Here is a 27,677-nt window from a genome sequence, read left to right on the forward strand (position 1 = left end):
GAGCTTGAAAAAACCCCTCATCACCAGCACTGCACGGTGCTGCCTCCCTGTACCCACAGCCAGGGGCTTCCCCCACGTCAGAGGGACCCCAGAGCATCTCTTGGATCCTGGCTCCACCAGCCTGCCTCCAACCCTGGGGACAGCCCTGCCTGACCTTCCTGCTACCTCTGATCCCAGGGACAGCTCTGGCTGCTCTACACCTACATCCCAGAACTGTTTTTATTTTTGGACGTGTCCACCCATTCCCTGAACGTTTGAGCTGGAAGTGATTTTGGGGAGAGGCCCAGACCCACCACGCCTGCAAGCACAGCAGCCCTGAGGCCCTGCCAGAAGTAGCCCCACAACACTCCCTGCTTCCCAGCAGCTCCTGGGCTTGAGCTCTGCCCAAAAATGAAATTTCTCAGGGCTCAGCCCATGGGCAGGACAGAAGAGAGGCTTCCACCCCCCACCCCCCAGCACGGGGATCCTGCCTGCAGCCTTTCAACACAGATCTCGGTGCAGCGCAAATAAATACATGCATATTTAAAGAAAGGCAAAAAAACCAAACTGACACACAAAGCTGCATCAAGGCCAGCCCCTCCTGAAGTGCCACTCAGCCCTGGCACTGGGAGCAGGATGGCCTTGGGATGTGTTTCCTCCAGCAGTGCCAAGCCCGAGGAGGGTTTCATTTACGCACCCGCGAAGCTCGGTGACGACAGCCCCGTTTTGCATCACCCTCTCTTCCTCAGCTGTTTGTTTAACACAGTTTCACCCCTGCCACGGGCTTTGTCAACACCAGGGCACAGCAAACACCTTGCTGAGATAAGGCCAGTGAGTGCAGCCCAGCTCTGCTGCAGAGCAGAGCACCCCCCCGGCTGCAGGGACCCACCCTGGCAGCACCCAGCAGTGCCAGGGGGGCTGGAGGCACAGGGAGCCCCCAGCAGGCACCGTGCCCACGCCAGCCTGCCAGAGTGCTGGGAGCAGGAAAAGGCTGGGCCAGGAGCAGCTCAGGGCTTTCATAACAGGGCTTTGTCTGCGCAGGTGCTCAGAGAGGCAGGGGCCCCATGGACACCAACAGCCCTCCTCCTCCTCTTCCTCCTCCTCCTCCTCCTGCTCCCCTCACATGGCACAGCAGTCACAAACCTCTGTCACCACCAGCCCTGATGCCCAGGGCCGGGAGAGGAGCAGCCACATGTGTGGGGAGAGGGGATGGCAGTGAAGGGGCAGAGGACAGGAGGGATCCAGAGCTGGTCAGGGACACACAGCCCCCACCAGCCTCTCCTCTGCCATCTCCCCAAAGATCTCAGTGCAGTCTCTGGGCTGTTCCTGCCCCACAGGCCTCCCTCCTCATCCTCCTCCCATCCCACTGAGTTTGTACAGCCCCAGCACCCAGCAGGAGCTGCAGCAGAGCTGCTGGAAACCCCCGTTGATCACCAACCCACGTGAGTGAAGAGCCAAGCAACACCCCAGACTCGAGACCCAGCACTCCCTAAGGCTGTGCACTTCCACTCTACCTAGAGCAACCAGGATTTTAGGGGAAATCCTGGGCCTTGAAGCAATGCAGTGAAAACCTGAGAGCCTCCTGCCAGCCCAGGAGCCAAGCAGGGCACTCCTCCTCCAGCAGCCACCCCTTCAGAGACTCCTTCAGCCAGCAGGAAAACACAGTTGTGTTTCTATTTTAAAAAAAGCCCTTCTCTGCATCCTGCTGGCACCACATTAAAGCTCTCAGGACACAGTGGCTATTCTCAGCTCCCTGCAGGCTTCTGGCAGCCCCAGGAGCCTCCACAGCACCTGTTGGAAGCAGCAGCCGTGTGGCCCCAGTGCTGGGGAGCTTTGGTGGAGCTGGGGCAGAGCCTGGACCAGCAGGGTCCCAGTCAGCACCATCACCTCAAAACACCTCGGCCAACAAGTGTGCAGAACTCACTGCAAAGAGCCTGGGTGCACAAACTTCCAAAAATACCAGAGGGGGAACTTCCCCCCTGTTGGTGTTACCAAGGCTGGGCTGAAGGCAGAGCAAGGAGTCACTGAACCATGGAGTGGGTTTAAAGGAACCCTAAAGATCATCTCATTCCAGCTCCTGCCATGGCCAGGGACACCTTCCACCAAGCCAGGCTGCTCAGAGCCCCATCCAACCTGAGCCAGTTTGTACTCTTATTTTTTCAATATACAGTAAAAACACGTGTGTGGAGAACTCCCAGGACAGAGCCACTGATCCTCCCATGGATGCTCAGCACCCCACTGCTGACAGGCTTTACCAGCAGGCTCCTTGATTTCCTCCCAAATCCCACAGGCAGCAAAGTGGTTTGGACTCGTTTTGCCTGCTAGATTAAAAGGGAGATGGGCTAAAAGGATAAAGGCACGGATCTTTAAACAAACCAACAGAAAAACCTCCTCCTGCAGCTACTGCTGCTCCCTTGGCAAACAGCCTGGTCTCCTTAGGCATTCCCAGAGCCAGCTCTTAAAAGGAAAGTTCTCCCCCCAGCCAGCCTCACACGCTGCCCCATCCCAGAGCAGCGTCACTGGGGACCCCCAGTGCGGGGTGAGCAGGGGGCAGCTGCTCCCTCGGGGTCAGCTGGGGGCTCCTGAGCCCTGCTTTGTATGAATTTCAGCTTTTTCAATCCCACTTATTCACCAGAAGAGCTCAGGGCTGGGGGAAGCCAAAGAGCAGACAGGGCAGCCTTTGTGTGGCTCTGCCACCCACCCCGGGGCTGGGCAGCCCCCGCGCCAGCCCTGCAGCAGAGCCTGGGGCACTGGGGGAGCAGGGGGCTGGCACAGGGCTGGCACAGGGCTGGCACAGCCCCACAGAGCCTGCAGCAGCACCCTGAGGCAGCAGAGCCTCATTTCAGGGAGAAATGAAGCCTTGAAGTGCCCCTGTGAAGGGCACCCACACTGCACTGCCCCCATCTCTCACCCAGGGCAAGGCTTTAAAAAATAAAACAGACTGGATCTGGCACTCAGTGCCAGGGTTTAGTTGGGGTGTTGCTTGGCTCTTCACCCACGTGGGGTCATGGCAAATGGGGGTTTCCAGCAGCTCTGCTGGGTGCTGGGGCTGTACAAACTCAGTGTGATGAGAGGAGGTTCTGGGGCTGGCTTGGACTCGATGATCCTGAAGCTCTCTTCCAAGCCAGTGATTCTGTGAACTCTTTTTCCAGGGCTGCACTCAGTGTGGGTACAAGATCCAGATGCCCAGTGATGGTCAGCAGTTCAGCCACTAAAACCCTCCAAGCGTCAGCACCACAGCCCAGCCAGCCCTGCTGCAGTGACATTTCCCTGCTTGTTTCAGGGCACTCTTTGAGGAGAAGGAAACATGAAAGGAATGTTTTGGTTAAAGCCAGAGGTGCCTGACCTGCTAAGAACTCGCTGCCCTTGCTGCCAGAGCCTGGCAAAACTGACTAAAGGGATGCCCTGAGCTTCCTAAACCCTCTCCTTGCTCTCATTAGCTGGAGCCACAGGGCCATGCCAGAAGTGGGAATATCAGCCCACAGCCCTGCACTGAGACACTCCAACATCATCTCCCACAGCCCCCCCAGACTGTGGCACAGGCAGAACCTCAGAGCTGCTCCACAGCTCCCAGGAAAAAGCAGCTCTGGCTCCCACCCAGCCCAAGCTGCTGCTCAGCAGCACCAAACTTATTTTAACTCGTTCAGAACCTCCTCATCATCTTCCTCACCCAGCTTTCATCAGCCCAGCATGGCAGGGCTGGCTGTCTCCTCCAGCAGCAAGCAGCTGGGGAATGGGACCACCAGGACACTTCCAAAAACTCCCAGGGACCTGGAGCTGAATCCCAGCACCCAGGGAACATCTCATGTCCTGGCAGAGCTCTTCTCTACAGCAACTCTTCCTTACCACAAGAGATTGGGAGTCTGAGCTGGGAGGTGGAACCAGCAGGGTGGGAGGGGATGGAGAGGAGGTGTCAGCATGCTGCTCCACCAGAGCTGCACAGCCCCTCACACCAGGAGCAGGGCCATTCCTCGTGGGAAACACTGAGGACAAAAACAAAAGGCTTCCCAAGCCTCTTCCAAGCTCCTGGGCCAGCAAGGGGCAGATGTTCTCTCCAGGAGCCTGGGAAGATGCCCAGCAAGGGCTGCAACACCTCCAGGCTCCCCAGAACAGCCCTGTCCCCGTGCCAGCTCAGCTCTGCTGGAGGCACGGGAGGTGAGCAGCCCAAAATGCCAAACTCACAGCTCTGATGCCTTCCAGGAGATAACCTGAGTTTAAACTTCCTGGCAAGCCCTCCCTTCCCAGCAGCTTGGAGCCTCTTGCGCAAGAGCCGCCTGCCCTGCCCGGGGCTCCTCAGCAGATCTGCCCAGCCAGGCTGGGAAATGGCCCAGGAGGAAGAGAGAGTCACCCCAGAGCCCCAGGGGACCTGGAGGAGGCTGCTCCAGGTGACAGTGGCTCCTTCAGCCAGGCTCTGGGAGCCACAGTGAGTGCCAGAGCCGTGGTGACAGCTCAGCGACACCCACAGGGGTCTGTTCACGGGATGGGATGGGATGGGATGGGATGGGATGGGATGGAATGGAATGGAATAGGTTAAGTTTGAGCTGTTCCTAACACTGAGCTGGGAGATGCCACCAGGCTCATTGCTGCTGGAATTCAAAACCATCCCTGCTACCACACACCTCCCCTGCTCTTGATTTTCTTTACTGCTCTTGTTAGACTAAGCTGAGCATAACACACATACTTTTGTGGGACTTTCGGGTTTGTTTGGACCTGATTGCATCTGCTTTTGCCCCAGCCCTGTGGAAATAGCCAGGATTCTGTTGGAGCCCAGGACATTGCTCTGGCTGCCCTGGAGGACTCAAGACCCTGGCAGGGGGCTCAGAGACCTTGGCATGGAGTCAAAACCACCTGAGCCTTGGATTTTAGCCCATGGAAACAACTCCCAACTTTGTGTGAAGATTTACAAGCCACAAGAGTTTGAATAGAATGATAGGGAATTTGTCACAGGGTGGAAATGCAGAATTTTGGCGGTTTTAGAATGGGGGTTCAGGAGGCAAGATGGAGGAATTTGGGTGAGTTCTGTCTTTCTCCTTCTTTTTGCTGGGATGGTGACACTTCTGGACTGGTTTAGAGTAGAGACAGACTGTCTACCACAGGTGATAGGTGAAAATTATTGTAAATAAAGTGCAGATAGTTCTTAGTATAAAAAGCCAGCACCACCCTGGGGGTGTCAGTGTGCCACAACCCAACCTGCCAGACAGAGCTCAGCAGGGCAGAGAAAGAATTTTATAGATAACAGAAAATAACCAACTTTGAGAATGAGAGCCAAGGAATCCCAGGAAAAAGAGACTTTCCAACACCTCGGGGTCATCTCAACACCAGAGCCCCCATCAGGATTCCAGCCCCATTCCCTGGAGCCGGCTCCTGCCCACACCTGGGGGCACGAGAGGGGAGGAGCTGGAGCTGCAGCCTGAAGGGGACCAGCTGCCAAACTTCCACAGCAGTCCCAGCTTGTGTTCCAGCTGCATTTCCCTCAAAATACAACTTGGCAGGACATGCAAGGAGCCTTTGGAGAGGCTGCCCCAGCTCGGTGCAGCGCAGCAGGGCCAGAGGACAGCGGGCAGGGCTGTCAGGCTGCTCCAGCCCTGGGAGCTCAGAAGATTCTCCCAAGCCAGGAGATGCTCAGAAGATGCTCCCAAGCCAGGAGGTGCTCAGAGGATGCTCAGAAGATGCTCCCAAGCCAGGAGATGCTCAGAAGATGCTCCCAAGCCAGGAGGTGCTCAGAGGATGCTCAGAAGATTCTCCCAAGCCAGGAGATGCTCAGAAGATGCTCCCAAGCCAGGAGGTGCTCAGAGGATGCTCAGAAGATGCTCCCAAGCCAGGAGATGCTCAGAAGATTCTCCCAAGCCAGGAGATGCTCAGAAGATGCTCCCAAGCCAGGAGATGCTTCCTTGGGATAGGGACAGCACTAACAGCCCCAGTCCCTGGGTGCTGCTGGACCTGACATGACCTGAACCAAAAAGTTTTGCTGGAGGTGCTGTGAGCCACAAAAATGTCACGTGGAAAGTGTCACTGGGAGGGGGACACAGGATCTGCTCTGTGACACAGGTTTAGCCTGACTCCGAGTGTGAGGCATACAGTGACCCCAAACCTGCCTGACCCCCATCTCTTGGGGCCAGCAGAGCTGGAAAGGTTGAGCTCAAAACAGGCACCCACCTGCAACCAAGGGCACGAAGCAGCAAACTTAATTATGGTGACAAAGGAAATTAATCCCTGCCTCCCCTGATCCCCAGTCTGTGGGCCAAACCGGATAAGGACACCAAGAGCAGAGCAGCAAAGCCCCAGCCTGGCTGGGAGCCCCAGGAACATTCAGATCTGGGTTTGGATTTTGGACTTTATCTCTGGTTTAGGCTGCAGCTCGCAGGGCAGGGACCACGTGCGGCCCTGACGCCAAGGGCCTGAATAATCTCATTACACATGACAGCAAAGGCTGTGCCAGCTGCACAAGCCCTGAGCCAAGAGCTCACCTGCCCTCCCCATGGGACAGGGCACCTTGGCACTGCACTGAGGGAAGGCCCTTTTCCACAAGAAGATGCCACCATCCTGTCCTGTCACTGCAATAATTAACAATAATTGGAACACACCACAGGAGTGACAGACTCCAGGCTTCTGCTCCCCATCATGAGGGGCTGGGAACACAAACCCTGAGAGGAGCCCCTGAGGGAGCTGGGGGTGCTCAGCCTGGAGAAAAGGAGACTCAGGGCTGCCCCCATCCCTCTCCCAGCTCCTGAAAGGTGCCTGTGCTCAGCTGGGGCTGGGCTCTGTCTGCAGGCACTGACAGACCCAGAGCTCACAGCCTCCAGCTGCACCAAGGCAATACAGGCTGGAGAGCAGGGAAAGGTTTTTACAGAAAGGGGATAAAGTTCTGGAATGTTCTGCCTGGGGAGGAGGTGGAGTCCCCATCCCTGGGTGTGTTTAACAAAGCCTGGATGTGGCTCTGGGTGCCAGGGCTGGGCTGAGGGGTTGGGGTTGGGTTGGACTCGATGATCTTGGAGGTCTCTTCCAACTTGGTCATTCTGTGATTCTGTGAATCCTCCTCAGCAGCTCCACAGTGAAGATGGAGCCACAGGGGAGCTCTCAGAGCAGATCCTGTGTCCCAATCCCAGTGACACTTTCCATGTGACATTTTTGTGTCTCACAGCACCTCCAGCAAAACTTTTTGGTTCAGGTCACCTCAGGTCCAGCAGCACTCAGGGTCTGGGTGCCTCAGTCCCCTCCCCAGGCCACAGAGGGAGAGTGAGTTAATGCAGCCATTCAACCTGCCAGCCCCTGCCATCCCCACCTCAAATTGGTAGGATCTTAAAAGGCTGAAATGTTTGAAATGACTCAGCCACGGGGCACAAAGAAGAACAGTTTAAAAGGCTGTTAAAGCTCTCTGCACTCAGAGCTGCTCTTGCTCCAACCCATCCATCTCCTTTGGGGAACAGCCACAGAGCTGAGAGCTCTCCCCAAAATGAGCCCCAAGGCACCAGAAACACTCACAGCCCCTGTGCCAGCCTGAGCTGAAAGGAAGAGATATTTTCAGAGAGCAAGAGAGCCACAAAATGGTTTGGCTGGAAGGGACCTTGAGGGTCATCTCCTTCCAACCCCCACCATGGGCAGGGACACCTTCCTCCAACCCTGGCTGGCTTTTGTCACCTTGAGGAGGGGCACAGAGCTCAGGGTCACGTTAAATTCCACACTGTCACCCCAATGTGCCCACAATGCTGACCCAGTGTGACTGCCCAGGCTCCAGACTGGTTTTTTGGGGAGCAGTCAGGCCAAGGTGCATTGCCATGCCAGCCTCTGCAGTGGTGGAGGGATTGCCCTGCTCCTGCTTCAAACTCTCCCTCCTCCAAATCAGCCTGCAAGGTCAGCCAGGTCCTGAGGACCCTTCCCCAACTGCTGCCTCCCCCCTGCAGCCCAGAGAGGAGCTGGGCAGCCTGGGGTGGGCACGGGGCTACCTGGGACACCTGGCACAGGCCAGAGCCATGGACTGGGCACAGGGCTACCTGGGACACCTGGCACAGGCCAGAGCCATGGACTGGGCACAGGGCTACCTGGGACACCTGGCACAGGCAGAGCCATGGACTGGGCACAGGGCTACCTGGGACACCTGGCACAGGCCAGAGCCATGGAGTGGGCACAGGGCTACCTGGGACACCTGGCACAGGCCAGAGCCATGGACTGGGCACAGGGCTACCTGGGACACCTGGCACAGGCAGAGCCATGGACTGGGCACAGGGATACCCGGGACACCTGGCACAGGCCAGAGCCATGGAGTGGGCACAGGGCTACCTGGGACACCTGGCACAAGGCAGAGCCATGGAGTGGGCACAGGGATACCTGGGACACCTGGCACAGGCCAGAGCCATGGACTGGGCACGGGGCTACCTGGGACACCTGGCACAGGCAGAGCCATGGAGTGGGCACGGGGCTACCTGGGACACCTGGCACAGGCCAGAGCCATGGACTGGGCACGGGGCTACCTGGGACACCTGGCACAGGCCAGAGCCATGGACTGGGCACAGGGCTACCTGGGACACCTGGCACAGGCCAGAGCCATGGACTGGGCACAGGGCTACCTGGGACACCTGGCACAGGCCAGAGCCATGGACTGGGCACAGGGATACCTGGGACACCTGGCACAGGCCAGAGCCATGGAGTGGGCACAGGGCTACCTGGGACACCTGGCACAAGGCAGAGCCATGGAGTGGGCACGGGGCTACCTGGGACACCTGGCACAGGCAGAGCCATGGACTGGGCCCAGGGCTACCTGGGACACCTGGCACAGGCCAGAGCCATGGACTGGGCATGGGGCTACCTGGGACACCTGGCACAAGGCAGAGCCATGGACTGGGCACGGGGCTACCTGGGACACCTGGCACAGGCCAGAGCCATGGAGTGGGCACAGGGCTACCTGGGACACCTGGCACAGGCCAGAGCCATGGACTGGGCACAGGGCTACCTGGGACACCTGGCACAGGTCAGAGCCATGGACTGGGCACGGGGCTACCTGGGACACCTGGCACAAGGCAGAGCCATGGACTGGGCACAGGGCTACCTGGGACACCTGGCACAGGGCAGAGCCATGGAGTGGGCACAGGGCTACCTGGGACACCTGGCACAGGCCAGAGCCATGGACTGGGCACAGGGCTACCTGGGACACCTGGCACAGGCCAGAGCCATGGAGTGGGCACAGGGATACCCGGGACACCTGGCACAGGCCAGAGCCATGGAGTGGGCACAGGGCTACCTGGGACACCTGGCACAAGGCAGAGCCATGGAGTGGGCACAGGGATACCTGGGACACCTGGCACAGGCCAGAGCCATGGACTGGGCACGGGGCTACCTGGGACACCTGGCACAGGCCAGAGCCATGGACTGGGCACAGGGATACCTGGGACACCTGGCACAAGGCAGAGCCATGGAGTGGGCACAGGGATACCTGGGACACCTGGCACAAGGCAGAGCCATGGAGTGGGCACAGGGCTACCTGGGACACCTGGCACAGGCCAGAGCCATGGAGTGGGCACGGGGCTACCTGGGACACCTGGCACAAGGCAGAGCCATGGAGTGGGCACAGGGATACCTGGGACACCTGGCACAAGTCAGAGCCATGGACTGGGCACAGGGATACCTGGGACACCTGGCACAGGCCAGAGCCATGGACTGGGCACAGGGATACCTGGGACACCTGGCACAAGTCAGAGCCATGGAGTGGGCACGGGGCTACCTGGGACACCTGGCACAGGTCAGAGCCATGGAGTGGGCACGGGGCTACCTGGGACACCTGGCACAGGCCAGAGCCATGGACTGGGCACAGGGATACCTGGGACACCTGGCACAAGGCAGAGCCATGGAGTGGGCACGGGGCTACCTGGGACACCTGGCACAGGCCAGAGCCATGGACTGGGCACAGGGATACCTGGGACACCTGGCACAAGGCAGAGCCATGGAGTGGGCACGGGGCTACCTGGGACACCTGGCACAGGCCAGAGCCCTGGAGCTGGCCCATGCCAGGCTGTGGCAGCCACCCTGGCCCCGCAGGCAGCCCCAGCACGGCCCAGGGGAGGCAGCAGGGGAGGCAGCACGTTATTCTTGGAAACCAGGAGGTGAGGTCATGCTGCCTGAATGCTGCAACTTGAGGCCAGCCAAGCGGGGCCAGTTGTGCTTGGAGAGGAGCCTGGGTGCTGCAGCCAGGGCCGCCTGCAGGTCGGGAGAGCGCCTGGGCTGCGAGCAGGAGCAGAGGCTTGCTGCAGGAAGGAGGGCTCCTCCTGCTCACTCTCTCAGCAGACAGCAAAACCACAGTGAAAGGATGGGTTTGAGAGGAGCCAAGCCCTTGGAGCACCCCACACAGGAGGCTGAGGAGATGGCAGACCATAAAGCTGGAGAGATGCTGCTCCGACGGCCACTTCCGAGCCAGCCACTCCTCCAGGTGCCTCCCACATACCTGCACCACCCCACAGCCCAGCATGAGCTCCTCCACCTCATCAGACACCACAGCACATGCCAGAGCTGTCTGTGAAGAGAGAAGTCACCAACCTGATCCCTTCAGGCTTCCTCAGCAGCAACCTTGGGGAGTTTTCACCACCTGTGCCCACCAAACGTGCCAGGAGAGCTGGCTCCCAGGCTGCACACCTTCACTCATTAATTCACTTATTTATTTCAGTTATTATTTATTTCAGTTATTATTTCCACATGGTTCTGGTTGTTTCAGAGCATGGCAAAGCCCAGCCTCTGCTCTGCACCACTCCCTGCTCAGGGCACAGCCATCACCTCCACAGCCCCACGAACCAGCACTGCCCTGGAACGAGGCTTTCCTGCTCTGGGAGTGGAGCTGATGGCACAGACAGCACTAATCTTGTAAAGGCCAGCAGGGCTCAGTGGGAATGGCAAAATCATGCTTTTACCTGGTGGTGTTTGCTGTTAAATCACACATGCAGGGCTGTGCTCTCATCCTGTGTGCCACAGGCAGCTCAGCTCCTCAGCCCGCCTCTGACGTTCAGTAAATCACTGCATCTCAGTTCCCCACCCCTGAAAACGTGGGAAATGTCTTTTGCAAGACCCATGGCTGATGGCATTAGATCATTAAGGAGAGGAAGAGCCCCACCACTTCCTGAGCACGTACCCAAGAGAAAACCCCTGCTCCTGGGCCTTATCAGTCCATCACAGCCCTGGTTCTGACTGCTCAGAACATGTGAAGTGTTTAACTGAGATTATGGCAAATCCTAAATCGTTTAAACAAACTCAAACCCCAAGTCAGTAGACTCCTTTGGTCAATGAGATAATAAACCACAGCTTTGGAAAAGTCCCAGTGATGTCACTGCAGTTTCCACAGTTTTTCAACCACATCTCGCACAGAAGGCCACAGCGAAGACATTCCTGATTATATAAAATACATGGCAGAACTAATTAAAAAACATCTCTCCACTGAGAGAGGGACAGAAGAGCACCAGCCACAGCAAGCTGTTTCCCATGAGCACGAGCCCAGGATCTCCATTTCCCCCCTCACTTCAGGGGTGTTTTCCCAGATGGAATTTTGGAGGGACACGGGGTGCTTTGGCTACACCAACTCACTCATGCACAGAGCTGCTCAGCCATCAGCTCCGAGCTGCCTGCCCTAATTCCACACCAGGCACCTTCCCAGAACAGCAAACCACAAGCACCATCCTCCTCCTCCATCAGGGGAACCATCACTCATGGGTTATCAGATGAGGCCGAGAGTTTCGCAAACACGCCCCAAAGCACCGAGGATGCTGCAGAAAAAAAATCCACGAGCAGCCTGAGCTCCTCCAGCCCTTCCAAAGCTCACCAGTCCAGGTGAGGATCTCCTGCTTTGAAGGTGAAGTCAGCAGCGAGGTTTGTTCATTTATTTTAAAGGAAACCTGCTCCACAAAGAGCAATGCATACAACAGAGAAAGACTCATCACCTGAAACACCAGTCCCCACTCCCCAGCCTGGCTTAGCTGCCATTTCCTCCTGGAATGAAGGCAGCCAGCCCAAAGATTAGTCTTAAAAGTGGAATTTGCAGCAGGCAAAGAGCCCTCGCTCCCAGCCCCACCACTGCAGCCTGACCACAGCCAGCCCTGCCAAGTCAGGCCAGCAGTGACCTACATACAGAAATTACAAGCCTAATTTTGCCTAATAATAAATCACACCAAGGTACAAGGAAGAAAAGGGTAAGGAACCAGGCATTTCAGCTCCATTCATCACCTCTCCCCAGGCTTTCTGTTCCCAGCCTGCAGCAGATCATCCTGCTTCAAACAGGGGCAGGGCACGGGTGACTGGGACCATCCTGGCTGCTTCACACCAGCTAATTCAGGGATGCCACGCTTCAGGTACCAAAGAAACACATAAAATTGGAGGTGGGAAACAGAAAGATGAACAAGAATCTGGAAGAAAAGTAGAGGAATCTCTTGTTTTCACCCAGGGACTACACAGCAAGCAGAACTACCATCCATTAACTCTCACACAGCAGCATTTTATTTAATGATGTGTCTGTGCCAGGACTGTTGCTCTGGAAGGAGAAGAAGATTGGCCCTTATGTTTTCACTGCTGCTAGAACACTTTCCCCAAGCTCAAACTCTCCTGGAGCACTGAAAAGTTCTCTTCAGCAAAGTGACTCTCAGCAAAACCCTTACCAAAAGCAGCTCTTGATGTGGGAGGAAGAGCTTTAACAACACAACAGTGGCTCATGACCCAAGAGGAAGCACAAGATGACCAGAAGACACCGTTCACATCAGGGAGAGACACAAGTGTGTCTCATCCTCCAGTGAAGGATTGCATTGTTATACAAGATTTTGGAACAGCAGACCTAAAGAACGACACTCCAAATGGAAAGGTTCACTGCACAACCAAAGCAGGCAGCAGACAGATTTCAGCTGTGGCTCCTGGCCATGGGCCATCAGGATTCTTTTAAGCATCATCTGAAACATGACAACTCGATGCAATCACTTCTGTGGATCCTGCTTTAGGTCATCTTTCCACTCTGAGTAATTTGGGCCCAAACACCTCCCCACAGGTCTCCAGCAGAGACGTCAGCCCGGCTGCGTACCCGAGGAGGGAATGAAGTCAGCACACATCATGTCTAGGGCAGTCACCCACACCAAGTTTGGGCTCTGCAGCTCAGCCCAAATATCCCAGTGGAGTAAGCCAGGGTAGCTCACACTGGTGAGGGCAGGACGAGCACCCATGGGCTCGTCCCACAGCTCAAACTCCCAGCGTAGCAGTTTGGAAGGTGCTGGAGGGAATCACTTACAGTAGCAGCTGTGCTGCTCTTTGAGAAGCCAGGGACACTTCCAACCACTCAGCTGAACTCGTCCCTCCCCGTCAGGGACGCCAGGAGAGGCCAGGACAGGGGACAGGCAAGACAATCCCTTTTCCTACAAGGGATTGAGTGTCGAATATTCCTCACCCCGTAAGAGCCACAGGGACACTCTGTGCCTCCCTCCTACACCCCAGCCCTGCGCTCCAGGACGTTTTCAACAAGCCAAGGGACCTGTGTGACACGTGCCACACACCCTGACCCCTCGCTCTGGCACGGGCAGGGTGACAGCACCAGCGCCGTGCCCCAGCCAGGGTGGGCAGAGGAAGCTCCGGCCTCCTCCTCCTCCTCCTCCATCCTTCCTCTTTCAGGGCTGCGAGAGGGAAGTGCTGGGATCTGTGCTTTGAATATGTGACTCAACTTCAGAGGCGAGGAGGAGCCCGTCTGTCAAAACAGAAGAGGATTTCGCTAATTTTCAACCCAATGAGATGACAACACAATGTCACCCGAGCACAGCGCAGGGCGGCTCACCAGCCACATCTCTGGCATTTCTGAAGGAAAAGCCAAACTTCCATCACCTAACTGACCCCACTTCCTTAACCTCAGACATTCAGCACCGTACCTTGCCCACCCACCACCTCTGCAGCACAGCTGGAGCCCCCAAAGCCCCACCTTCATCCCCTCACTCATGTCAGGAACCCCAGACACCAACAAAAGGGCAACTCTAACACAAAAGAAGTGGGGTTATGGTTTTAGGTGGGAGTTAGAGGTTTAGGGGAGGGTTATGGGTTTCGGTGGGGTGTTTTTAGCCTTCCCAGTTCTCGGGGTAACGCCAAGGATTGGAACAGCTCATGTGTGGGCGCAAATTGCACGGATGCTGGAGAACACGGCACTCCCACCGAGCAGCCAGCCTTGCTCCCGCGTCACCCGGCGTGTCAGGAGCCATCCCAACTTCCCCAAGCCTGGCTGGCAGGGAGACACGCTCCCCTCTTTGCTCAAAAACCTCCTTTAAAACAAGGAGAAGGGCCGGATCGCCCCGAGCGTGCTCAAACACACCTGGTAGCCACTGTTTATCCACGCCTGTCAAAGAGAAGCAAGTTAGGGACAAGGGGTAACATCGTAACGCTGAAATATTCCCGGTGGGAATCGGGGCACGACAGCTGCTCGGTGTTAGAGCCGGGAGGGGACACGGGGACATGGAACGGCGACAGCGAGCAGCTGGGGGTGCTTACACCGCACACCACGGAGGGAACCCCACGTTCCGCGGAGTGTCCCCCACCCTCGGGGATGCATTCCAAGATGCGAATCCCCCGGGGGGGGTTCCAGCCAGGCCACGGTCTCCTCTCCATTCCTACCCCCCCCAACCCCCTTCGGGCTACGAAGATGTCATTTCGCTTCGTTTCCCACTACAAAGCTGGAAAGCCGCGTCTCGCTGCTCGTAAAGGGGGGGAAAAAACACGAGATTAAAGCGCGGCCGGAGGGGCGGGCGGCAGCTCATTGTCCGGCCGGCCCCGCTGCCGCCGATGGCCCCCCCGGGACCCCCTTCCCCCGGCAGCAGACACCTTCCATCACTGTCACGGCGGCGCTGCCGCTGCCCGGCCCCTCCCGGCCGAGCGCCCGCGCGGTCCCCGCGTCCCCCCCGGTCCCCGGCGCGGGGTCCCCGCGCACCTTGAGCGCGAACTTCTCGCCGCTCTTCTTACTGAAGATCTCCAAAACTTTCCCGTTGATGCCGAGCCCCAGCACTTGCGTGGTGACCTTGTAGTCGTCCGTGATGGCATTCTTCCGGATCTGCAGGCCGCCCTTCCCCGGGAACGGCGGCGGCCCGTGCGGGGGAGCGGCGGGCGGCGGCGGCGGCGGCGGCTGCGGCGGCGGCGGGCTGGGGAAGCCGGCGGGCGGCGGCGGCGCCCCGGAGAGCATGGCGGGCACCGGGCGGGCTCCGGGCGGGCTCGGGGAGGGCTCCGGGAAGGCTCCGCCGGGCGGGCGGGAGGGCGGCGGAGCCCCGCGGGCCGCGCGGGATGGGCCGGGGGTGCGGGGGGTGAAGCAGCAGCGCCGCCGCCGCCGCCCCCCGCCGGTGAGCCCCGGCCCCGACAAGAGCGATGGCTCCGGTGCGGCGGCGGCTCCTCCTCCTCCGCCTCCTCCTCCTCCCGCCGGCCCGGCTCTGATGTCAGCGCCCCGGCCGCCGGGGGAGGGACGGGGCGGGGCGGCCCCGGGGCTGAGCCTGCGCCCGCCGGACCGGCCCCGCCGCTGCCCCAGGGGCGCCGGGCGGGGTTGGTCCCCCAGGGGTACGGGAGACCCCCGGCCCCGCCACCGCCCGTGTCCCCGGTGCCCTGGAGCCGGCGGCGGGATGGCAACAGGTCGCGGTGTTCTCGGTGACCCTCCGGTGACAACAGGAAAGAATGTTGGCAAAAGCGTGGAGCGACAGGACAGGGGGGAATGGGCTCGGGTGGGAAGAGAGGAGGTTTAGGCTGGATATTAAGGAAAAAATCTTCCCTGTGAGGTTGGGGAGGCCCTGGCTCAGGGTGCCCAGAGAAGCTGCGGATGCCCCATCCCTGGAAGAGTCCCAGGCCAGGTTGGAGCAGTCTGGGACAGTGGAAGGTGTCCCTGCCCACGGCATGGGTGAAATGAGATGATCTTCCACGTTCCCTCCAATCCAAACCATTCCATGACTGCACGATTCACCCAATAACAGCTTCCCACCCGTGCCTGGCCTCTCCTCGCTGCCCCGAGAGCACCCTGAGGTGACAAAGGCCTGCCCTGCTCTGAGGGTGGGTGGCTGCTGGTGCCCAACAACTCATCCACCATCGCTCCATCTGTAGCCACCTCCCAGGCAGGCAAGAGGTGTAACCAACACCACAGCACAGAGAGCATCAGGGGTGGGAAGCCAGTCCAAAAAGAGAAAAGCCTGATATCAGCCTGATGTCATCAGCCATGTCCTGATGACAACAAATGAACTTCTATGTCCCTGTTCATCCCAGAATCCAACAAAGATGAGGCTAAAAGAGATCCACACCGAGGTGCAACCTGCCCTTGAGATGCCTGACATCCAGTAAATTCCAGTGAGCATTCCTTCTGCTGGAGTGCCACAGGAAATCAAGGTGTTTCATTTATGGCTCTAAAAGGCACACTGATAATCCCTGTTTCCTAAGTAAAGAACATGTGCTTTTTGACATCCATCCCTGTCGCCCAGCTGTCCCACAACAGGCAGGGAGTGTGCCCTGGGGAAGGGATGAAGGAACATCATGGTACAAGGGATCTACACCATGTCCTCCACAAGCAGCTGCCACCACAAGAAAGAAGAATCCAGGTCCTAAAAAGGGACAGTGAAGGGCAGGACAGGGAAGGGCACACTCTGCGTGTCCCCACACACAGGCAAGGCCACCTCGCAGCAGGAGCCATCTGCTCCACCTCTGCCACCTCAGCACCTTCTGAGATCAATCAAATCCTCTCAGGTTTTGTAATCAAGCCAACAGAACTGCTCCCAGTTTTCCCAGGCAGTGGCTGATCAATAGCTGGGCGAAGCAGCAGATCCAGCTAATCAAAGTACGTCATTAGCAGCAAGAGACTGAGCGTCTGTCAGGAGGTGGCAGTGACAGTCACCAGATGGGAGAGTGAGTAAACCTACACCAGGCGCTGGCAGCTTTATAAATAAAACTCTTGTCGAGCTCCCCGTGCCTCTCACTGAGTCCTGAGTTTCCCTGAGGAACCTGGAGAGCAGCAGAGGCCTTCCCCCGCTCCTGGCTGAGCCTTGGCTGTGAGATTTCCCTGTCAGGGACATATTTGATGAAAAATCCTTTTGTTTAGATCTTTTCTCCAGAGAAGCTGAGAAGCTTCAGCTTCTCCATGTTTTGCTGCTCTGAAATGCGATTTAGAGAATTGTTTACCCAGCCTGTGAAATTGTTTTTACAATTTTTACAATGACAGCCCCACCTGTGTCAAGGCTGTGAGCAGTCACAAGATTTTATTATCATTCCATTCTTTTTCCTTCTCAGCCTTCTGATGAAATCCTTTCTTCTATTCTTTTAGTATGGTTTTAGTGTATCGTTTTCTTTTAATATAATATATATCATAAAATAATAAATCAGCCTTCTGAACCATGGAGCCAAGATTCCCCCTCTTCCCCCTTCCTGGGACCCCTGTGAACACCACCCCATTTCCCACTTGGAGGATGGATTCATTCTGGGCCTTGCAGCATCTCCCAGAGTCTGATCCTGCACCCTTCACCCCCAGGGGTTTTGGGGGTGGGAGTGAAACCCTGCAGACCCTGTGAGCACAGATCAAAGCCGCTGCTCTCTGGGGTTTTCCCAGCTCTGGCGTCCCCTTGCTCGGGCTGGTCTCAGCACGTCTGGGGAGAGGAGCCTTTTAAAAGCCAAGTTTTCCTCCACAGAGGAATCTGGTCAAAGGAAAATGACTGACCCATTTCGTTTCTCCGTTTCCTTTCGTTTCATTCATATTTGCTTTGTAACCCGAGCCTTCAGCTATTTCAAAGATAAACAGCAGCCCAGAGGAGGCACGGGTTGGGAGCCTCGGGTCCTGCCTTTCCCATGGAATCCTCTCCTCCTTGGCTGCTCACCCGAGGCCAGGGCTGGGCTGGCTCCTGCTCACAGCCTGGGCCCCCCGGAGCTGGGACAGCACAGCCCCACTTCCCTCTGCCTGCAGGCTGGGGGGTCAGGAAACCACATCAGGAATCACAGAATCCTGGCAAGGTTTGGGTTGGATGACTTAAAGCTCATCCAGTTCCACCCCTGCCGTGACAGGGACAGCTTTGCCCATCCCAGGTGGCTCCAGGCTGGCCTTGGACACTCCCAGGGATGGGGCAGCCACAGCTGCTCTGTGCCAGGAAGAATTTCCTCCTAATACCCGACTAAACATCCCATCTTTAATTTGGAACCATCCCCCTTGTCCTGTCACCAAGACTCATCAGCACCTTTGAATTTACCTTAATTTCTAAGGTAAATCTGATGCTTGCAGGGAGTTTGTCCTTGCTCTATTTCAAGTCGTGTTTGTTGATAAATTTAGCTTTCTGCTATAAAATTCGTGTCATGGGGACAGATGTTTCTCTCCATCATTTCACCTTTCACAAGGTAATTGCAGTGACAATGTTCTGCTGGGGCCAGTGGGAAGCTCTGAGCCCTTCAGTGCGAATTTATTAAGAAATAAATAATTTATTAAAGAAATAACCACACAAGGGCAGGCAAGAGAAGGCCCAGTGTGACCATAAATATTAATTTAAATAAAAATTTAATTTCTGTGCCCCTTACAGCAAACCTGAACAACGGAGCATCGGTGATGCAGAATTGGAGAGATTTCCCCAAAATGATCCCATCCATCCTACAGAGGGGATAGAGGGGGGCCAGGTCCCCGTCCCGGGGTGTCGGGGACTCCCTGCCCGCCTCGGAGCTCATCGCCAGAGCCACCACGAGGTGGCCCCCGGGCCCCGCCGGGCCCCGCTGCGTCCGGGGCCGCGGGACGGGAGCGGCGCGGAGGCTCCGGTGCCGTGACAGGACACGGAATAAAACGAGGCGGATACTGGTGTGAAAAACGCGTATTTTATGGTCGGCTTTTCGCAAATATTCGAATGAATATTATATGTGTTGTGTTAGAAAGTGATGCTGTGTTGATTCGCTTAAGTAGTGTGTTAAATATCGTTTAGGTTATAACAAATGTTAAAATAGAAACTATGCTATGTAAGATACTTTTTTTAAAGAAAGGACTCGCAGCGAGACAGCAGCCGCAGGACACCTGAATCTTTCAGAGGAAGAGAATTTATTGCCCTCTTATCGAGTTCTTCCCACCTTGCTCAGCGCTGAAGACCCCGTCAGGATTCAGAGGCAGGAGCTGACACTGCCCAGACAGAATCCTGTGTGTGAATGGAATTTGTGCATCATGGATGAGGTGTATGAATATGCAACAGGCTGTTGTTTTTAAGGGTTAATCCTCTGTTAACGTGGGTCTTTTTTCGGGCTTATTTTTCCCAGAAAGAGGCACCCGGCCAGTCCATACCTCTTTGTTTTTATTGTCTCACATTGTCCTAATCCACATTGTCCAAATTATTATTACTCTAATTATATTGCTATTTTTATAACCATTTTATTATCGTTTTTATTTTTATAACAATTTTATTTATCATTGAACTTTTTAAAAAACCAAGTGATTGGCGTTTTTCATACTGGAATGGTAAGGTAAGAAGAAGGGAAGTTTATTTTCTGATTCTAATATTTATAGACATTCAAAAGTGCCAGTGGATTGAAGGATGAAAGTGCTGCTTCTCCAACGACACTGGGCAAACCAACAGCCCATTAAATTTCTCCTCCTCTAGAGAGGAATCTAAAAACAATAATTATTTACATAAAAAATGCAAACATCAGAAGGTTTAGAAGAACTTAGAAGAGCAGGGTGGCACTGCAGGGTCCCCAGCCCTGCCCAGGGTGGGACACTGAGGTGTCACCTCTCCCCTGGCTCAAAGGGAGCCATCCTGGTTCTCCCCACAGCAGGCATTCCCGAGGGAATGGGGTCACAGGAGGGTTAGGCTGAACCTTCTGAACCTTGTGGACCTTCTGAACCTTCTGATATCAGAGGGTTCCTCCCCCAGAGGGTGTGGGGGCCCACACCCACCCACGGCTCTTCCCACACACCCCACAGCTTTAGAGAGCAGAGGAAGAGCCACCACGTGGGGCCCAGCATGGGAAAACCCATCAGGTTTTGCTCCCTCTTTATCAAAAAACAACAAACAAAAATCAAAAACAAAACCAAAGCAACAAACCAACAAAAAAAACCAACAACAAAACAACAAAAAAAACTTCAAACAAACCAACTCGAAAAACCCTCTATGGACACCAAACCCAGCAGCAGTGACCTCCAATTCTCAGCCAGGAGAAAAATCATCCAGATGAGAATGGAAACTGATTTTTCCCTCCTTGCCCTCCCATTTCCACTCGGGAGCAATCTCTGGCTGGCAGCAGGCTCAGCCGTGAGGTGACAGCAGTGGCTGATCCATGGACGTGCTCTCCATGGCACAAGCAATAAACCCGACTGTTATTTGATTTTAGCAGAGTTACCAGGAGAAAACACACCACGAAGATGAGGGTGCTGAGCATTAAGGCTCTGTGCATCCTGTTCTTCTCCTTGGGTGGATTTGTGGGAGCACGGGGCTGCTGAAAAGCTACCCCTCCTAAAAAATGATAATTCCTTTAAATGATCTTTTTAGGAGAGGGGTAATAGAGTTGAGAAGATGCTGTTAATCACCATTACAACTACAACCATCAGTGCCACTTGTAAGGCAGCGGAAGGGTTGAAATAAGCACAGGAGGTGGCACTGGAAGCTGCACCGGGGTTTTTTTCCAGCGTTCCCGGAGCTCCAGCTCAGCTCCCGGCAGCTGCTCCGCTCTCCCAGGAAGCGGCTGCATCCCAGTGCCTGGAAGTGATCCTTGTGCATGGCTTGCAAATCTATTTATAAAGCACTGTGGGATCCTTCAGGATGAAAGGAGCATTTCGAACTCGCCTTTATTTCCCAAAAACGCAACCACAAACTTTCTCACGTTGCTCCACCCAGGAGGAGCCTGAGAAATCTCGTTTTTACGGACTCCGTCTCTCCCACCGGGGCACGGGATGGGTCCGGCTGGCAGCACCAGCCCCTCGCCAGGGATATTTACCCCGGGCAGCACCAATCTGTGGCAGCAGGAGATGGAGCGATGCCCCTTGGCACACGGTGGGAAGAGGCAGCAGCTCCAGGGCCGGGATTCCCGTCGGGGATTAGCACCCGGCGTTGCTGACATTCCCGAACGGGACGGCTCCCCGGACCCTTCCCGCTGGGCATTCCCGAGCTGACACACAGAGCCCATGACTGCGAGTCGTGGCAGGAAATCCTGCTCGGGATTAGAGCTGTCTGCCCGCTGGGGAGGAGGGTTTTCCTGCCCCTTTCCAGCCTGGTGCCTGGCACAGGGCAGGGGACACTGCGCCGTCCCTGGACTCAGCAAGACCTAAGGGACAAGCCAGCGTGTCCTGGGTGTCACCTCAATCAGTGACCCTAAGGGACAAGCCAGTGTGTCCTGGGTGTCACCTCAGTCAGTGACCCTAAGGGACAAGCCAGTGTGTCCTGGGTGTCACCTCAATCAGTGACCCTAAGGGACAAACCAGGCAGGAGAACACTAACATCCCCCAGCACTGACCCCAAACTCTGCTTTTCCCAAGGATTTTTCCACCTCAAACTGGAAACTGGATCCTGATTCATTGCCCACCAGATGATGCCAGACGTCCTTCCCCAAGTCACAGTCACAAAAACCATCACCCACAAACACAGAAATGTACAGGCCCTGAAATAATTGGTTTTAAAGGGATGGAGCCCAGCTGACACCAGGAAAAACCCAAGGCTGGGGCAAAGGGACCTGGGTTTATGGCCAGCACTGCTGTCCCTGGCTGGCATGTCACCCCCTGCCACAGAGGGGTGACAAGGTAAGACCCTGGAGCAGGAGGAGGCTCTGCCCAGCAGCTGAACCAGCCTGGCATGGCCCCCTGAGCCCTGCGTGTGCCTCCTGTCCGTGCCACCTCCCAGAGCCCTCCTCTCTGCTGGCATCCACACATAACCCAAATCCCCCTGCTCTGCCAGCACAGAGGAGGCATTTGTGGGCCAGGATTATGGAGATTAGCCCCATTAGCATAAACAGCTCCTGGGCTGGCCCTAATCCAGAGGGACATCTGCAGCCCATGCTGCTGCTGCTGCCCCTAAGGACCTGTGGCAGCTGGGGGACACGATTGTCACCCATGTCCCCGGGTCAGGGTGGGCACTGTGAGCCAGCAGGGAGCCACAGACCCTCCCAGTTCAGCCCAGCCCCTGCAATGGGCTGGCCACGCTAGGACAGGGGTTTGGGGACAATCCGAGGGGTGGCAGTGACCCCAGCCCAGCAGCACCGCTCTGGGTTGGGGTTTGGGGACAATCCGAGGGGTGGCAGTGACCACAGCCCAGCGCAGCCCTCCCGCCCACACAGGAGCAGCGGGGCTGGCCGGGCTGTTCCGGGGCTGGCCGGGCTGTACCGGGGATATACCGGGGCTGTACTGAAGCTTTACCGGGGCTGGCCGGACTGTACCGGGGCTGTTCCGGGGCTGGCCGGGCTGTACCGAAGCTGTACCGGGGCTGTTCCGGGGCTGTCCGGGCTGTACCAGGACTGGCCAGGGCTGTACCAGGGCTATACCGGGGCTTCTGCGCAGGCTGCAAAACCCCTCGGGCCACCGAGGCGAGGCTAAAAGTGGCCGGGTCAGGGCGAGCAGCTGCCGGGCCGGGCTGGACGGGCCGAGCTCGGCAGGGCCGGAGCCGCCCCGGGGCTCAGCCCGCGGCCGGGATTGCATTGCACAGCCCCGAGCTGGCATGCGGAGCGGCCAGAAATAAACCTGTGTGTGGGTAGCAACTGCAAACACAGCAACGGCACGAGCTGAGGTGGGACTCTCTGCTTTGGCTATTTGTTCGGGGGGAGTTTTGGTTGGGTTTTTTTGGGTGGGAGAGATTTGTTGTGAAGAGGTTTTTGCTTGGGGTGTGAGCTCCCCAGAGCATCCACGGGCTGCGAGTGGCAGCAGGATGGTTCAGTGGAGCTCTGGGGCTCCCTGCAGCATCCTCACTTTATTTACCAAGATGGGGCTTTCTTTTTTGGGTGTTTGTTTGGGGTTTTTTTGGTTGGATTTTTTTGGGGTGGGAGAGATTTGTTGTGAAGAAGTTTTTGCTTGGGGTGTGAGCTCCCCAGAGCACCCACAGGCTGCAAGTGGCAGCAGGATGGCTCCATGGAGGTCTGGGGCTCCCTGCAGCATCCTGACTGCCCTTTATGTACCACAGGCTTTGGGATGCTGGGGTGAGTGGAGAAATGCTGGATCCAGCACAAGGCAGAGCCAGCAGGATGCAGGGACAGCCTGGAACCAGGTGTATCCCAATATTTGGGAGACATCACTGACGTGGCTGTGTTCCAGTCCCTTTCCAGCTGTTTTTTCACCTTGTGGACAGGGAAAGGGAGTCAGGAATGATTTGGGCTCCTTCAGAAGGACCCCTCAGGAGCCAGGATTGTGCCCACAGACCCCTGCAGGGGCAGGATCCAGGAGGGCAGAGCAAGCTCCAAGGTCAGCAGACAGAAAGCAGGGAGGATGGCCTGACTGAAGTGCCCAGATGAGCTGTGTATAAAATATCCTTCCTGCAAGCAAAGCACAAGGTCACCCCGTGGCTGGGACAGAGCAGGGACAAAGCTCCCACCTCCCACCTGCCAGCCCTGCTGCTGCTGGCACTTAATCCCCTGGCAGTGCCAAGTGGGAAGGGCTCTGCAAATGGCATCAGGGAGGTTGGAGACAGGGGAAGGAGTGAAACCAGGCCCACCAAAAGCTGCATTTGTGGTGGTCCTGTGGGAAGGTGAAAGATCTTTCTGTAACTCTGCCAGAAAGGGCCATGGAATGAGACCAGAGCCTGAGAAAGCAGCTCATGAAGGCCAAGTTCTCCAGAGCCAGCAGTGTAGGTGATGCATGAAGCTCTGGGTTTAGTTTCATAGGGGGAAAAAAAAATCATCAAAGAATATTTAGAAAGGTTTGTGTCACTCTGGTGCATTTCCCATCACATGGGGATGTGACAAAGACCTTGCTCAGTCCTGCCAGTCCTGAAGAGGGGCCTGGAAATAGTTCTAGCAAAGCATGTGATCATTAGACAGGGGAAAGAAGAAGAAAGACTCTCCAATCTGCCTTTTCTTACCTCTGCTGTCACCTTTTTCTCCTCCTGGAAGAACAGCCAGTGCCCCCTGATGAGGAATGAGATGGCCAGAGAGGTGACACGCTGTGGCCAGGCTGGGTCACCGAGGCCTTGTCAGCTCAGCTCCACGCAGCTGGCACTGCTAAACCCTCCTGAATCAGCACCAGCTGGCTGGAAAATGAAAGCTGGGCTGTTTGCTCCCCTCTTGCACCTCCCAAAATAACCAGCAGCTTCCCTCTCCTCGCCCCCTCTGACCCCTCACAGCCCCAGCTCCCCCAGCAGTCAGCTGGCACTGCCAGCCTGCCCGGCTGCTGCCCCCTGTGCCCCAGCAGAGACCACCACAGTGGGCATTTTTGGAGATCACCAGGCTGCAAATGTCTGAGAAGTGCTGGAGAACACAGCTCCCCCCTGCCAGGGTCCTGGGGGGAGCTTGTGAGGTGCTGTAGGGCACGTCCAGCAAGGAGGAAAATCATCTCAAACCACCCTCATTGTTTCCACTTTCATCTCATCCAAAGAAGAAACAGAGCATAAAAAGGTGGGCAGCACATTCCTCCAGGCTCCTTCAGAAGCTCCTGAGGAGCTGCAGGAGCTGCCCAGCTCCAGCCTCAGACAGGACTCACAGCATCCAGCCCAAACCATGCCAGGGAAGGGAATTGGGCAGGGGATCCAAGGGGGATCTGCAGCTCCTGTCCCAGAGTCAGCCTCAGACACAAAAAAACCCCATCCCCTCTCCTTGCCTGCCTGAATTTCTCCGTGCTGGTGGCTCTGGGGGAGCAGCTCCGGTGTAAATTACTCACATGACCTTTCCTGTTTGGTGATTTCCAGCTGGCTGCTCACACCTCACACATCATTCCATTTGTGCCATCCATCATTAGCACCTGCTGGAGAGCCTGGCAGCTCCTGGGGCTGCTGCTGCTGGCACAGGACGGGGTCACAGGGAGGTGGCACTGCCCTGCAGAGCCCCGGGCAGGGCAGGACACGGCCAAGGACCTCGGGCATTCTTGGTCAGACCTGGCACAGGGTTAAATTCAATCCCTCTTTTGTCTTCTCCTCATTTTCCACCCACTCTGAGCTCCAAGGCTCCTGCTGAGTGTGGCAGGCTGGAAATCATTTTCCCAACTCTTTTCCCTGCCCTACAAGGTGATCCTCACCTGGTGCCCACCACAAAGCCCTGAACTCCCCTCTGCCAGCAGCCTCCTGGTCAGGAGTTCTTGCATTTCCATCCTCAGCAGCTGCCCCAGGGCCAAAACACCACCCAGGGCAGGAGCTGGCTGTGCCAGCTCTCACCTGGAGAGCCCCTCACTCACATCCCCCCGACCCAACACGCTGCAGGGGAGCTGTTGCCACAATTAAAACGGAAATGATAAAATAAAATTAAAATGTATTTATAAATGTATTTATATTTATATTAAATACATATAAATAGTTTAAAATATAGTTATAAAAATGTTTGTAAGTAAGTGTCATGGTTTGAGAGGAAGTGAGTTTTTTTGGGAGGTTGTGGTTAAACTAATGGGTGCTCAGATTTGAATATTGGCACCTAGTTTGGCCACTGAGGCCACTGACCCCTCTGAGAACAAAAGCTGTGAACATGAACTCGAGTCCATGCACAGTAATAAAAACACTAAACATAAAAAAAAATAGTCACAATAACAAAATAATCTCCAAGCAGGGCCACGTGTAACATAAAAACACAAGAAGTTTCAACTGTGTTTCCTAAAAAAAACCTATAGTGCAAAAAAACCTCCTCTCTCCTCAATAAACTAAAAATTAATAATCTAAAAAGTAGTACGAGACTAAAAGTAAGTAATCTAAAAAATAAATACATTAAAAATTTAGTAGGAAAAAAAAGTTTTTAAAAAATTTTCATCCAGAGTTCTGTATATTTTTCTTTAATAGCTGTAACTTAATAAAAATTTTCCCCTTTATTCCTAAACTAAAACCTGCTTTACTCTATTTCTAATCACATCTCACAACAGACACCAAAAAAAAAAAAAAATTAATGAAAAACACTAATATTGTGCCAAACTCAAACCGTAACAGTAAATATATTATTTTTAAATAAAATGTCGAAAAAAAATTTTTAAAATTACATTTAAAATTAAAAAAAAAAAAAGATTTTTTTATTTTATTTATTTAATACCTATTAAATCCAGCCCGGATTGTGTCACCACTCCGTACCTCCAGCAGCCCCTTCTGTGGGCTAATCAGGCACGTGCTCTATTGCTCTCAACCCCTTCTCGGCCATGCTTAATTACTCTTAATTACTGCAATCCCGCTCTCAGCCTTGCCCCCTCCAGCCCAGCCCATCCATCCATCCCGGGGATGCTGCTGCCCGGTGGAGCGGAATTCCAGAGCTTCCGAGCCGGCGGGAGGAATGCGAACCCTTACATGGCTCTGCCAGGGCTGGGGCTGCCTCTCCCTGGGCTTTAGCAAGGGTTTAAGAATGGCCAGGCTTAATTCGGGCAGCTATTCCATCCCCGCAGACAAAGGGAACCAGCCGGAGCGCACTCAAGGAGCGATTATTTCCATCCCCCTGTCTGCCAGGAGGGGGAAAGCTGCTGGTGCCAGCAATCCCAAGCTCTCCTGCCACTCCTTATAAGTTCAGCTTTGCCCAGATGGCTCTGTCTGCATCCTGCACCCAGGAAATCACATTTATCAGTGAGCTCTGCAGAGAGAGGGATGGCAGCACGGGAAAATTGCCAGTCAGGAATATGAGTTTATTCCTGGGTTTTACACCCAAAATCCAAGGGAAGGGAGCAGTCTCCAGAGGGAAAGGTGTTGCTGAGGATCTGTGCACGTGGCTGTCCCAAAAAGTGTTGGCAAAGCTCATTAGGGTAATTTGACATGAGGAAAGAAAACAACCCCCAGCTGCCACCACTCCCTCTCCTGTGCCACTGAGCTCACAAAAACCATCAGAGTTCTGTAATCATCCCAACACCAGCACTCTGAGGCTTAAAGAAAACATAATGAGGGCAAAATTCTCCTCTTTGGTTCACACAGCCATGGCAGGGACACCTTCCACTGTCCCAGGTGGCTCCAAGCCCCACCAGCCTGGCCTTGGGCACTGCCAGGGATCCAGGGGCAGCCCCAGCTGTGCCAGGGCCTGCCCACCCTCACTGGAGAATTCTTCCCTGATATCCAATCTAACTCTTGCAGTTTGAAACTCTTCCCTCCTGTCCTGTCACTGCAATAATTAACAATAATTGGAACACACCACAGGAGTGACAGACTCCAGGGTTCTGCTCCCCATCATGGGGGGCTGGGAACACAAACCCTGAGGGAGCTGGGGGTGCTCAGCCTGGAGAAAAGGAGACTCAGGGCTGCCCCCATCCCTCTCCCAGCTCCTGAAAGGTGCCTGTGCTCAGCTGGGGCTGGGCTCTGTCTGCAGGCACTGACAGACCCAGAGCTCACAGCCTCCAGCTGCACCAAGGCAATACAGGCTGGAGAGCAGGGAAAGGTTTTTACAGAAAGGTGATAAAGTTCTGGAATGTTCTGCCCGGGGAGGAGGTGCAGTCACCATCCCTGGGGGTGTTTAACAAAGCCTGGATGTGGCACTGGGTGCCAGGGTTGGGCTGAGGGGTTGGGGCTGGGTTGGACTCGATGATCCTGAAGGTCTTTTCCAACCCAGTCATTCTATGAATTCTGTGAATTCTGTGAATTCTGGTGCAGATTCAGGTTTTTACCCACATCCCCCAGCAGGATTTTGTCAGACAGACAGACACAGGCTCAGCTCTGGTGTTG

At 55.6% G+C, this 27,677-nt stretch overlaps 1 protein-coding gene across 1 annotated transcript in view; it reads right to left on the minus strand.

Moving 5' to 3' along the window:
* The window catches only part of MAPKAPK2 (MAPK activated protein kinase 2), a 35,580-nt gene extending 20,423 nt beyond the window's left edge, over positions 1–15,157 (minus strand). Inside the window, exon 1 of the mRNA XM_050985251.1 lies at positions 14,894–15,157. Within this exon, the coding sequence (XP_050841208.1) occupies positions 14,894–15,142 (249 nt within the window). The 5' untranslated portion in view covers positions 15,143–15,157. The remainder of the gene's footprint in view (positions 1–14,893) is intronic.
* Positions 15,158–27,677: the final 12,520 nt, after the last annotated feature.

The sequence above is a fragment of the Serinus canaria genome, chromosome 26, assembly GCF_022539315.1.
Source record: "Serinus canaria isolate serCan28SL12 chromosome 26, serCan2020, whole genome shotgun sequence".
Taxonomy (NCBI): Eukaryota; Metazoa; Chordata; class Aves; order Passeriformes; family Fringillidae; genus Serinus; species Serinus canaria.